The sequence below is a fragment of the Caenorhabditis remanei genome, chromosome V, assembly GCF_010183535.1.
Source record: "Caenorhabditis remanei strain PX506 chromosome V, whole genome shotgun sequence".
NCBI lineage: Eukaryota > Metazoa > Nematoda > Chromadorea > Rhabditida > Rhabditidae > Caenorhabditis > Caenorhabditis remanei.
This window is the reverse complement of record NC_071332.1, coordinates 6,322,299-6,335,128: the sequence shown is the minus strand read 5'-3', so window position 1 is coordinate 6,335,128 and position 12,830 is coordinate 6,322,299. Positions and strand designations below refer to the sequence as shown.

Genomic DNA, 12,830 nt, shown 5'->3' with positions numbered 1-12,830 from the left:
TATTGTTACATCTGTTGACGAAAAGTGTATAAGAAAATGAAAAAAAGTGCACGGAAAATAATAGATTTGTCTCTAGAAATTTACCGTTCTCGAGTAACGCGTCACGTCGTTGAAGCTTACGAGAGTTTAATGAAAAGTTGAAATATGATCCATCACCAACTCATTGTCTTGAATTTATCGAGCTCATTGAAATTATTGTATTCTGTTATTCTATTTGAATGCTTGTATGGTTTTCAATAAAGATTTTAGGAACCACCCCAGCATGATGCTGGGACCTCTAAAAATACGGGGGAAAAAGGGGACAAAATAAGAAAAAAAGAAGAAAAAAGAGAGAGGAACCACCCCAGCATGATGCTGGGACCTCTAAAAATACGGGGGAAAAAGGGGACAAAATAAGAAAAAAAGAAGAAAAAAGGGAGAGGAACCACCCCAGCATGATGCTGGGACCTCTAAAAATACGGGGGAAAAAGGGGACAAAATAAGAAAAAAAAGAAGAAAAAAGGGAGAGGAACCACCCCAGCATGATGCTGGGACCTCTAAAAATACGGGGGAAAAAGGGGACAAAATAAGAAAAAAAAGAAGAAAAAAGAGAGAGGAACCACCCCAGCATGATGCTGGGACCTCTAAAAATACGGGGGAAAAAGGGGAAAAAATAAGAAAAAAAGAAGAAAAAAGAGAGAGGAACCACCCCAGCATGATGCTGGGACCTCTAAAAATACGGGGGAAAAAGGGGACAAAATAAGAAAAAAAAGAAGAAAAAAGGGAGAGGAACCACCCCAGCATGATGCTGGGACCTCTAAAAATACGGGGGAAAAAGGGGAAAAAATAAGAAAAAAAGAAGAAAAAAGAGAGAGGAACCACCCCAGCATGATGCTGGGACCTCTAAAAATACGGGGGAAAAAGGGGACAAAATAAGAAAAAAAAGAAGAAAAAAGAGAGAGGAACCACCCCAGCATGATGCTGGGACCTCTAAAAATACGGGGGAAAAAGGGGACAAAATAAGAAAAAAAAGAAGAAAAAAGGGAGAGGAACCACCCCAGCATGATGCTGGGACCTCTAAAAATACGGGGGAAAAAGGGGACAAAATAAGAAAAAAAGAAGAAAAAAGGGAGAGGAACCACCCCAGCATGATGCTGGGACCTCTAAAAATACGGGGGAAAAAGGGGAAAAAATAAGAAAAAAAGAAGAAAAAAGAGAGAGGAACCACCCCAGCATGATGCTGGGACCTCTAAAAATACGGGGGAAAAAGGGGACAAAATAAGAAAAAAAGAAGAAAAAAGAGAGAGGAACCACCCCAGCATGATGCTGGGACCTCTAAAAATACGGGGGAAAAAGGGGACAAAATGAGGGGAATTTCCACTCCGTTTTCCTCGTCCACTGGTCTGACTTCTCTATTCTCGGTGTCGTTGATCTTCTTTTACAAACACCTCTCGTTGCAACTTTTCCGATTCTGCTGCCTGAAAAGCAATCACGTGTTTTCTCTAGTGTTAGGATGAGTACGAACCAACTGATATCCGCAGAAAAGAGCAATAGCAGTCATCGTGTATCTCGTAATCCGAATCAATTGCACACTGTTTGCAAATCCAGCGTTTTCGATGATCATTGCCATTCGGACGGCGAAATGCAGTGCAATGTATGCTCCAATAGCCTGTGCAGAGCCATTCCAGATGGTGTAGCGAGACAGTGTCACCTCAATCGTCTTTCCTGAAAATTCTTCTTTTCTGTGTGTTTGGAAGACTTTACCTACCGTAAATGAATCCGATGGCGATTTGTTTGAACCAGTCTGCGTCATCCACGTTTCCAACTATTACAGTAACAATACTTAGTACCAGAGACATAACGGATCCAATTGTTGGGACGTAGAATGGCATTGGGGGCTTCTTGAAGTGGCGAAGAGAATTCTGAAAATAAAGTTGAGTAATGGAACCTGAAAGACATAATTCCTTTTTCTTAACAATAATGTTCAAGTGTTAATGTGATACTTTCCCGAAAAAAGATTTATTCTAGAAAAATGGGGTAGAATTCTCGAAATTTTGATAGAAAAAATTGAGAAGTAGGCGGGAGTCGAACCAGCAACCTCTCTTCTTCATTGCCCCCCGTTACCACTGAACTAACATCGCAATAGAAAACATGGATATCTTTCTGTATACACTCCAAAGTTCAGCTTGTTCCGATCAAAAATAGATTGATCATGCTCATAGATGGAAAAGTAATAGTAAGAAAATGAAAACAAAATTACCCTTATGACTTCCAGAACCACCCCGAACACCAGACCATAATAGGTAGAATATCCAAATGATCTGAATAAGTTCGTAAGCAACAATAAGTGTTTCGAATGATAACTCACTTCTTCGTTTCCTCAATCTTTTCCGATGCTCCAATGTAGCTCTGATTCTCTCTGTACGCTTCCAACACCAGAACCATGTAGATGGTGAGAACAGCGAAGATGAAGACTAGGTTCCCGACGAAAATATTTTTAGCGACTTCGAGCGATTTTTGGATCCTCGGCAAGATTCGATCCTTCCAAAATTTCTTTTTTTTCTGGTGTGTTGATACTCGGGTTGACAACCGGCAATTCCATCTGAAATCACCAAAATTTTTGAAATATCGAAAATTATCAAATTCTACTAAAAAATGATTATTTAGTTAATTTTGGACTTACCGGAGTTCCCACTTTTTTGAATTGAAATTATCATCTTTCTGGTGTTCGCGCCGACTCTTCTTCACCGCTAAATCTTTCCAGTGTTCCTTTTAATCAAAAAATCTTGTTGAAAAGTTGAAGCTTCTCTCGTTAATTGATTTCCCATTTTAGATATTGGTACACTTGGAATATGTGCTTTTTAAAGGCTAACGGGTTCCGAAGATGTTGATATTTTGATTCTGAATGGTTTTTAACTGAGAGTTATGATTCATGTTGATCATCATAAGCTTCTGAAATAAAGTATGCTTTTGTTTTCCTCTCAAAAAATGAAACATTTAATAATTTTAGTTCTTGAAAAGGATCATCCAAATTTCTGATTCAACCAAGTTGTGTTTGAATTCATTGAGGTGCTAATCTGTGATTGTAGAGTGGAAAACAGATGATACCAGTCTTATCACATCTGAAACATCTGAAACTCCTCATAACAAGATTCGTGCATGTTCAGATTTTGAGAGTTCCAGAAATCTCAGAATAATAACAGAAAAACAAACATTGCGCTCAATAATCTTTAAAGTTGTCCTTTTGAATCTTTTGCTTTTTCGACACTTCAGATTATCTAAATCATTTTCCTCTAAATTGTCTTATTCGCATCTTAAAAAATCACCTCAAGAACTTGTTTTTCTTTTTGGTGAGTTCGGAGCCATATGTCATATTGGTCCAATATATTCCAGACCGAGATCATAGAAGATATAAAAAATCTATAGAATTCTGTAGTGGATATTATGCTGCTTTTATACGAATGGAAAAAGGTCAAACAGTTGGAATGCTTCAACTGCAATTGCTCTTATTGAGATGAGAATCTGAAAAAGTAGGTGTGTTGTATATTATTCCGACTTTTGTCTTTTATCTATTTGAGCTCAAGAGAACAATTGCTTCAAACTGAGTCTCACAGTGTCAGTTGTTTAGAATATAATCTTCATGATCTCAAAATAATCTTTTTTTCATTTCGGAAAGAGTAGTAATGCGATAAACTATAAACTTTTGGGAATGTATATTGTCATTTCTAGAGCAATGTGAAATCTGAATGTGAGCTATACCAGAAGTTACGACACATCCACAATGTTCTCTTTGGTTGAAAAATAAAGAACAAATCCGAACGAAAATCTTTATTGAAAACCATACAAGCATTCAAATAGAATAACAGAATACAATAATTTCAATGAGCTCGATAAATTCAAGACAATGAGTTGATGATGGATCATATTTCAACTTTTCATTAAACTCTCGTAAGCTTCAACGACGTGACGCGTTACTCGAGAACAGTAAATTTCTAGAGACAAATCTATTATTTTCCGTGCACTTTTTTTCATTTTCTTATACACTTCTCGTCAACAGATGTAACAATATTCTTTGAAAACAGTTTATTTCAATAATTAAGCAGAACACGCAAAGAGAAGTACTGTAATTTCATTAAACTTACTGTAAGTGTGAGCCAATTTAGTGCACATTCCTAAACTATGAAAAGAAACTCTGAAAATTATCTGTAAATGCAAATGTACTCATGATTTTCTTCCTTTATCAAGAAAAAAACTCAATCATTCTAATTAAGGCTAGGAATGAGCTCATGCAATTAAATATCGGAGACGTCCGTAGAGCACAATGAGTGATGAGAGTGTACCAGTCAATTGTTCTCTCTCCCTCTTTGTGGTAAGTGTCCCAAATAAAACTCTGAAAAAAGCTGAAATGGTATCTGAAGAGATAGGAATGTAAATATAATCCTTTCAAGAAGAGGCGCTTAGTATATTAAAGTTATTTTACATCTTTTGATACCAGACACAAACAGTTCAATCTGAAAAAGGAAACGATGCAACTCTTTCTAAAAGGGCATCTAATTAACAATTCCTGAGTGGAGCAGAGCTGACTCTTCAGAATTTATGAGCGGGTCACCATGGAGACGAGAATGAAAGAGAACATGAAGATTATGACGGAACCTTCACTTCTTTTTGCCCTCAAATAAATGCATTCTTAAAATCGATTCGGTCCCTTTTCCATTCGCTTCTTTTGGATAGATACTCTTCTCTTTTTCTTCTTCACCACTGATTTTCTTACGCAATCATCAACCCGAATCGCTTTCCATCTGCACCACTCTCCCGTCAGAAATCCGTTAATTAGAGGGTTGGCAATAAAATGGCTTGACAGATGTCACACAGTCCATTTTGGCAGCTTTCTCTTTTCTCGCTTCACTGACTGACTGCCATCTTCTTCCGATCATTATTGTTGCACAACATCTGTCACCCACAATCCTTCTAAACGTTTTCTATTATTTTCCCGCATTTTCTTATGCGATTTCTTTCCCGAATTAGAATACAAAAGCGTTTTACTGAATCAAAATAATTCATTGTACAGTTCTTTTCTAGATTTGGCAATCTTGGGGGTGCTATAAAAAAATGGTGAGTGGGGAAAATGATGATCAAATTTACAAGTTTCTCTCTGGCATAATGTAAGAAATGTCGTCCCATGGATGACGGTAGAGGCCTTGCTTGAGACGAGATTGATCCAAGTAGTGACCAATGAATCCAATCGAGCGCCCGAGCACGAACATTCCGTTGAGTGCACCTATCTCGATGACCTCTTGCGCCTCAGCAGTGGTGAACATTCCACTGTTGCGAAGAATATCCACGAAGATGATCGCGATGGCTCCATCGACATTCAGAATGAGGTTCGGCTTCTTTGCCGTCGTGATTTTCTCTACCTCGAGAGCATAGTCGAGCAATGGTGTCTCCTGAGCAAACTCCTTCTTATTCAATGCGAATCGCTTTAGGATTTCGACGCGCTTGTCTGGATTGTTGATCTGAAATATTAATACTTTCTCTGAATTCCTCTCATCTTATAAACTCACGCTCTTAACACGATGCCCGATTCCCATAATGTGTGTTCCGCGTTTACGCATCTCTCCAACGAATTGCATCGGAGACCATCCTTGATCGAATGCTTCTGAGAATTGACGAGCAGCTCCATCCAAAGCTCCTCCGAAACGATCTCCAATCGTAAGAAGTCCCGAAGTGAGAGAAGAGATCAGATCTTTTCCAGCACGAGCGCAAACGATTGTGTTGTGTGCTCCTGAGACGGCTGGTCCGTGATCAGCAGTGAGCATCAGACAGATTTCTATGAACTTGTTGGCGTGTGGAGGAAGTCGTTTCTGAAAAATTTAAATAAGTTTCGAAGACAAAGCAAAGAATATACCTGGAACCAAAGCAATCCAAGAACTCCACCAATTCCCATGTCCGACTCAAGAACCTTCGTGATTGGAACTCCGGCGTAGTTGAGCTCTTCTCCGCGTTCATCACAGATTGATGTCATGAATGATGCTGGCTTTCGGATCAATCCGAGTTCACGAGCCCATGCGTAATCCATTGGAACCGCTGGAGGTGGCACCTCCGGTTGTGGAACGATAATCTGAAGTCGAAGAAGCTCCTCATATGTTTGACGAATCTTATTTCCAAGATCGTCGAATGAATCGGGGACCAAAGCACCGGCGACACGAAGTGCAGTGTTTTTGCATGCAGCAGTCTCTCCTTGTCCATTGGCAGAGGCTCCAGCATGACCAAATTGGACTTCTGAAGTGATGTGATCAGCACATGTTCCGATACACCAAGCGATGAGTGGCTTCGTGATCTTCTTGGCCTTCAGAAGCTCCACAATTCGATATTCTTCAACGCCACCAACTTCTCCTAAGAGAACAATCATCTTGACTCGATCATCATGTTGATATCTCAAAACGTGATCAGTGTAAGTGCTTCCTGGGTAACGATCTCCTCCGATGGCAATTCCTTCGTATACACCGTTGGTGTTTTGTGAGATGATGTTGTTCAACTCATTGGACATTCCTCCGGATCGAGAAACGTAGGCAACACTTCCTGGACGGTAGAGTTTCGATGCAAGGATATTATCCATCATTCCTCCGGTGTTTCCGATTTTGAAGCATCCCGGCTTGATTCCACCAACAGTGGCAGGTCCGATAAGAGTGACTCCCTTGTCTTCAGCAACCTTGAGCAACTTTCTTGTTTGGTTCTCAGGAACTCCTTCAGCGATAATAGCAATCACCTTGATTTGAGGGAACTGCAAAGCTTCAAGCACGGTTTCGAAAACTGATCTCATCGAAGCGAAAGTGACCATAACAGTGGCATCTGGGTGACTAGCGAATGCTTTGGCCATCGATTTGTAAGCAGGGATGAGAATCTCCTTCTGTCCGAAATAGAACTTCTGCTTGTTGTCACCAGTGAAAGGATATGTCGAAGCAACGACTGATGGAGAATGTCTTCGGCACACGTAATCGAAGTCAAGCATTCCTTGAATAGCTTTGTGTTGCTGTCCCCAGATGACAGCTTTCGTGTCGTTCTCAAACAAGCTTTGGTATAGAGGATGTCTTCTAGTGAGTGGATGCTCGACATGTTGAGTTGTTGAAGCTGGAGAAGCAGGTGGACGCTCTGTTCCGGCGGTCTGAAATCAGTAAATCAATAAAACTTATTTGTTCTAAAACTTTAGTCTTACATTTCTTTCCGGACTCAAAAGGAATTGTCCAGTCGTTTGTGGGGCAGTTGGAACTGTTGGCATTGGCTTCAATCCAAGAGCAGCTCCAACGATAGCAGTCATGTGGGTCTCTGGTCCGAAGACATAAATCGGAATTTCGAGTTTCGTAGCTGCATCTTTAACACGACGAAGACCTTCTTGGTAGTTGGGTCCACCTCTTCTCACGTAAATTGAAACTTTGTGTTCCTTGAGTTTATCGATGAACGTTTCGAAGGCACGAACGATTCCTCCGAAAGTCTTAGCAACATTTGTGAAGTTTGCAATGGATCCACCGATGATGAGAACCTTTCCATCAGGTCTTGGAGTCCCTTCAGTCATAACGGAGAGAATAGTCTTTGCGTATTCGTACGTCTGTGATTCCGACGGATCACCGGAATACTCTCCGTAGTTGGCCAACTCGGAAGCACCTCCTAGATCACAGACAGTGTCTGTGAAAACAACAGAAGCACCTCCACCAGCGACCATCGTCCATACACGTCCTTGACGATTGAGAATTGTTAACTTGAGAGATGCTCCAGTCTTCGCATCCATATCCGAGATGTATTGTTCTTCAGTGGTGAGGTCACGCCCGAATGGAGCAGGAAACTCGATTGAGCGAGCAATCCGTGCTGAAGCCGTTCGGCTACTCCACTTATCAGAACACAAAAAGTTGGCGGTCTCATCAAGCTTCGCAGCCAAGTCCAAAATGTGAATCTTTCCATTGGTGAGAACGAATGGATTGATTTCCAAATAGGTGAAATGAAGAGTCTTGTAAGCTTCATACAGATTCTTCACAAACTTTCGGATGACATCCTTCTCTTTACATGGTCCCAGAAGAACATCAAGTTCTCTTTCTGTGATGGACATCTCACTGTCATCGAGCTTGACTGGGATGTGGACAGCGCGAGCCTGAAAATTGTAAATTGTACAAAAAAAATATAAGCAAAACCAACCTTCTCTTCGACATCTCCAATATCGACTCCTCCTTGCTCGTAGAACATGATGACATCTCTGCATCGCTCACTGTAAATGGCGATGTACATCTCTTCATCGTCGGTGTGCGCGCAGAACGGTTCAACGATGAATGTGTGGAGTCTTCCCTCGGTCTGTCCAACCTTCACATATGTGTTCGCCGTCTTCTCGAACCATGCTTCCAACTCGCTCGGTGTTCCAATCTTGACCAGACCCAGCTTTCCACGTCTCTTGATGAGCTGGTCTGGCTTAACAACTCCTTTGTTGTCATGAGCGAGCCAATCGTACTTGGCCGCGACATCGGCGAATTTGTCACCGGCCTTCACGTGAAACGCATGCGGGGCACTGACGATACCGGTCGACTCGAAGTACTTGTAGAGAACCTGTAAATTGATTGATTAATTACATTTATTGGAAGTTGTTTTATTAGTTTTTCTTACTTCCTTTCCGGAGAGCTCGCTGACTGCTTTCGCCGACATATTAGTATTGGTGCAAGAACCTGAAAAATAATAGAAATTTGATAGTAAAAAGACAAAAATTACGGATATATTGCGCAAGAAACGGAAAAAGGGAGAGAAACGGATAGAAATCATTCGAAAAAAGAATGCAAGACGACATGCGATGGCCTACAAAACAGGGAAAAAGTGCGCTCATTGTGGCGCCAGCGCTCGAGATCAAGATCAAAACGAATGAAAAGGCGAGGAGGAAAAGATAAAGAGACAGTGAATCGTGGAAAATTTGAATCCACTTCCACGAATAATCAAATTTGCATGTGCTTTTTCGGCTAGAGGCAGCGCCATCAAAAAACGAAGAGTTAAGAAACAAGTTATTTAGATGCGCAGGGTTAGTACAGTAGTTAAAGTAGTTTTCGGCGGTAATTCAAACGAATCTTTCTCAAGAGTTCATCAACTGTAACTTACGGTCCCGAGTAAATAAAAACTTTATCGAAATTGTCAGAATATCCGCCATATTATACAATTAAAACCGTTACAATTATGAACAAATAGATAGACACTGTGCGTATAAAGAACATTTCAGAAAGCTCTACAGTTGAGACTAATAACACAATTGATACGAAATAATCAGAATCAGATCAGAATTTAAATCCAAAAACATTGAGAAGTTTGGACCCTATCCCGATAGGCGAAATACTGGAAGTCATACGATCGCGAGACTCGTTGTTCGAAGAATTCGTTGTCGAATTGCTGTGAAGACTTAACACTTCTGTCTGCTTCTTCGCTCTTAAAGCCACATCTTCCAAGGTACAGGCAGCTTCGTATTTGCCTTGCTTACGGTACAATTCTCCCAAATTTTTGAGTGTTGATTGAACAGTCGGGCTGAAAAGTATTTATTTTAATCGAGTCGAACCTTTAATCGAATACCTATCAAGATTAGCGAATGTACCAGATTCATATTCTTCCTCAATTTCTCCTTTTTGCTTTTTCTCTTCCCGTTCCTCAGCTATTTGCCATATTGGTCTTTTCTGGTTATTATTGTTATTTCCAGGTTCTCCATCATATACTTTCGCGAGAACTTGTTTGTAAAAACCCTCGGCTTCCTTGTAGTTTCTTTGCTTCATGTACAATGACGATAGGTGATTTCTCGTTTTGACCGTTTCAGAATGATTGGCGTCAAGTTTCATTTCATAGATTTTCAACGCCTTTTTGTAATAATCTTCTGCTTCCTCGTATTTTCCTAGATTTTGACAAAGAAGTCCCAAATTGTTCAGTTGCTTTGCAACGTCAGGACTGTCTTTCCCGTAAACAGCTTCGCGGATTTTGAGAGATCGTTTGCAAAGAGTCTGAGCTTCATCAAGTCTCCCACGTCTTCCTATTATAATAGCGAGATTGTTGAGAGTGGCTGCGACATATGGATGGTTCTCTCCGTAATGCTTCTCTCGAATTTGAAGTGCTCGTGTCAGGAAGTTGGTAGCTTCCTTGTACTTCTCCTGATCACGATACACCATTGCAAGAACATTGAGCATCGTTGCAACATCAAGATGATCAGGCCCTCGTTCAGAAATCAAATCTTCCAGTGCCTGTTTGCCCAATGGACCAGCTATTTCGTAACGACCCTGTTTCATGTACTGCAGGACCATCCCACTCAACATTTCGATTCTATTTGAAGCCGCTTGTGGCGTTGTGGAAGAATTCGATTGAGCGTCGTGCTCTGCAATACAATAAGTTAAAATGGTTTTAACTTGAAAAGTTTATATTACTGTGCTCGCGATAGGAATCAATATCTTCAATGTCTTCTTCGTTATCGAGCCCGAGTTCTTGGAGAGTATCCATTATGGGAATCTGTGAATTCGTCTCGGTCACTTCTTGATTTTGCTGGAAGATAAGAGTTACATCCGGATATATGAACTTTCACTGAAAGACTTACATCATCACACTCGTACTCTCTTATAGATGCCATGAATCTGAAATGATTTACTTCTTCTTGCAACCGTCCAACAAATTTCTCCGATTCTTGTAGTTTTCTGTGTGTATTGGTGAGTTCCTCGACGAGACAAGCATTCTCTTGCTTCAATCTTCGTTGATAATCTTGACTCTTTGAGTGTTGATCGTCACCGTATCGCATCAATTGAGAAACGATGAGCATTAGAGACGCCTCGTCTTCACCATTAATTAGTTTATCCATATTTTCGCTCGCTTGTCTAAATTTTTCCATTGGAAGTGATATATCACTATTGACGGCAACTGTAAAGAATATATTTATATTCGAATCGAGGAGAACTTTCTCAAATTACTTTTATTATTTGTATCCAGACTTTTGAAAATAGCACAATGTTCTTCTCGTAGAGAAGAAAGTCCTCGCTGGCTAGTTTTCAGCGCCGTCGTGAAGTCTTCGTCAGTGAAATGTTTCATTGTTATTTTTCTGAAAAATACTACTTTTTCAATGCTTACAGTTGGAAAAATACAGAAAATTGATGAATTAAAAAGGGAAAAATACATTAAAAAGAGGAGAATGCTGAGACCGTACAAATCGGGAAGAATGCGCGATCGGGAAGAAACGAATCGGGAAGAAACGGATCGGGAAGAACCTAATCAGGAAGAAACGAATCGGGAAGAACGAAAACCGTGCGGCAAAGTTGCGAAAACCGCGCGCGCAGGTTGCAGATACTGTATTTTCAGAGGCTTTTAGTGGCGTTGCTACTCCTTTTAGCCTGAAAATACAGTATTTGCAACCTGCGCGCGCGGTTTTCGCAACTTTGCCGCACGGTTTTCGTTCTTCCCGATTCGTTTCTTCCCGATTTGGTTCTTCCCGATTCGTTTCTTCCCGATTCGTTTCTTCCCGATCGCGCATTCTTCCCGATTTGTACGGTCTCAGAATGCTTGATGACAAATTGTTTGATGTGCAGGTTTCTCATCTCTACAGTAGTTTGCAGTTCGGAAAAGTAGCGGAAATTTAAAATAATTATTTTCAAGCTGCGAAATTCTTTAAAAAAACAGTAATTCAGAATTAATTCAGAGAAGATTCAAGAAAATGTAAACTTTAATATAAAACTATTCTTTAAATTCAATAAAAAAATAATACATGAGTTCAACGAAAGCTATTTTCCAACTGACAAACGCGGTATTGCTTGCGATGGAATAACGCAGAAATGCATTTCGAAATGTGAAATAAGAATCCTTGATATTTACCACAGCTGGCTCTACAAAGCTCGCTTTTTAATTTAGTTACCCTCATGTCGTACCCTCTCGACTCGAGAGTACTATTGATTCACGCAGCAAACAGATAACTCGGTGACATCCAATTGAGAATCTGTAATATTTGAAATGAAGAAATTCTGAAAATACTAGTAGATTCAATGCTCGTTCCTGTATCAGACATGAGAAAGAACACTCTTGTTTCAAAAAAAGTCTTCCAAAGGAAAAAGAATCATGTAAACATTCCATCTTGGCCCCTTTCCCTCTTGAAATAATAAACAATCCCATAAATTTCAGGAACCCAACGAAACATGCGTTTTGTTTCTAACTTCTTCTGTTTTACTAATCCACTAATCCATCCCAAACATACTTCATAGTTGCGTAATCGTCTTCCGCACAAGACCCCATTCGGAATACTTACTCGAGTAAGTTTCCTGTTTTGCATGCCCTTGAGCACACTTATTTATTTCTATATGTGTTTTGCAGGGCATCTATAAAGATGTAGGCGGAACGAACGCATTGTAATTTGAGAGGAGCACGCAAAGAGTTCGGAGGCAGAAGTCTTCGAACGTCATCTTGAGAGTGAAACCACTTAGCTTCTGAGTTCTCCTCTTCTAACCTAGAGTAAAAACTATTAAAATGTATTCATATTTATTTCGAATTCCGACTGGAAAGCACTTTGCCTCGCACACACCCGACAATTTCATTAGGAAGGTTTTGTAGAAAATTGAATTAAACCCAATCTGCTTAATCCTGAATCGCCCACAATGCATACACGTCTAATTTGAAACGGCCCTCACATGATGCAGAGAATCTTCTTCTTCTTCATTTCTCTAGAAAGACTGTAGTAAGAAGTTGACATCACTATACCTAGAGTAATTTCTCGCCTCCGTTTTTCCACCACTTTCCCCCATTTGTTTACCGTGTTCGTTACATTTCATTTCCGCGCATTCTTCCCACCTAATCCCATGCATGCTCTCATTGCTTTTTGCGCC

At 40.3% G+C, this 12,830-nt stretch overlaps 3 protein-coding genes across 3 annotated transcripts; all 3 read right to left on the bottom strand.

Moving 5' to 3' along the window:
- Positions 1–1,391: 1,391 nt before the first annotated feature.
- Positions 1,392–2,424, bottom strand: GCK72_017692 (uncharacterized protein; the record flags this gene model as incomplete). Its single annotated transcript, XM_053732206.1, has 5 exons — positions 1,392–1,457; positions 1,505–1,704; positions 1,748–1,901; positions 2,240–2,300; positions 2,348–2,424. The coding sequence occupies 5 exons, from the start codon at positions 2,422–2,424 to the stop codon at positions 1,392–1,394; spliced, it is 558 nt and encodes a 185-aa protein (XP_053581119.1).
- Positions 2,425–5,117: 2,693 nt separating this feature from the next.
- On the bottom strand, positions 5,118–8,661 carry GCK72_017691 (uncharacterized protein; the record flags this gene model as incomplete). The annotated part of the gene is made up of 6 exons (XM_003112482.2): positions 5,118–5,492; positions 5,541–5,840; positions 5,885–7,141; positions 7,193–8,119; positions 8,164–8,565; positions 8,623–8,661. 6 exons carry the CDS (start codon positions 8,659–8,661, stop codon positions 5,118–5,120), a joined length of 3,300 nt encoding a protein of 1,099 aa, XP_003112530.2.
- A 614-nt stretch (positions 8,662–9,275) lies between these two features.
- On the bottom strand, positions 9,276–11,052 carry GCK72_017690 (uncharacterized protein; the record flags this gene model as incomplete). The annotated part of the gene is made up of 5 exons (XM_003112420.2): positions 9,276–9,519; positions 9,565–10,351; positions 10,401–10,515; positions 10,568–10,884; positions 10,935–11,052. The coding sequence occupies 5 exons, from the start codon at positions 11,050–11,052 to the stop codon at positions 9,276–9,278; spliced, it is 1,581 nt and encodes a 526-aa protein (XP_003112468.2).
- Positions 11,053–12,830: the final 1,778 nt, after the last annotated feature.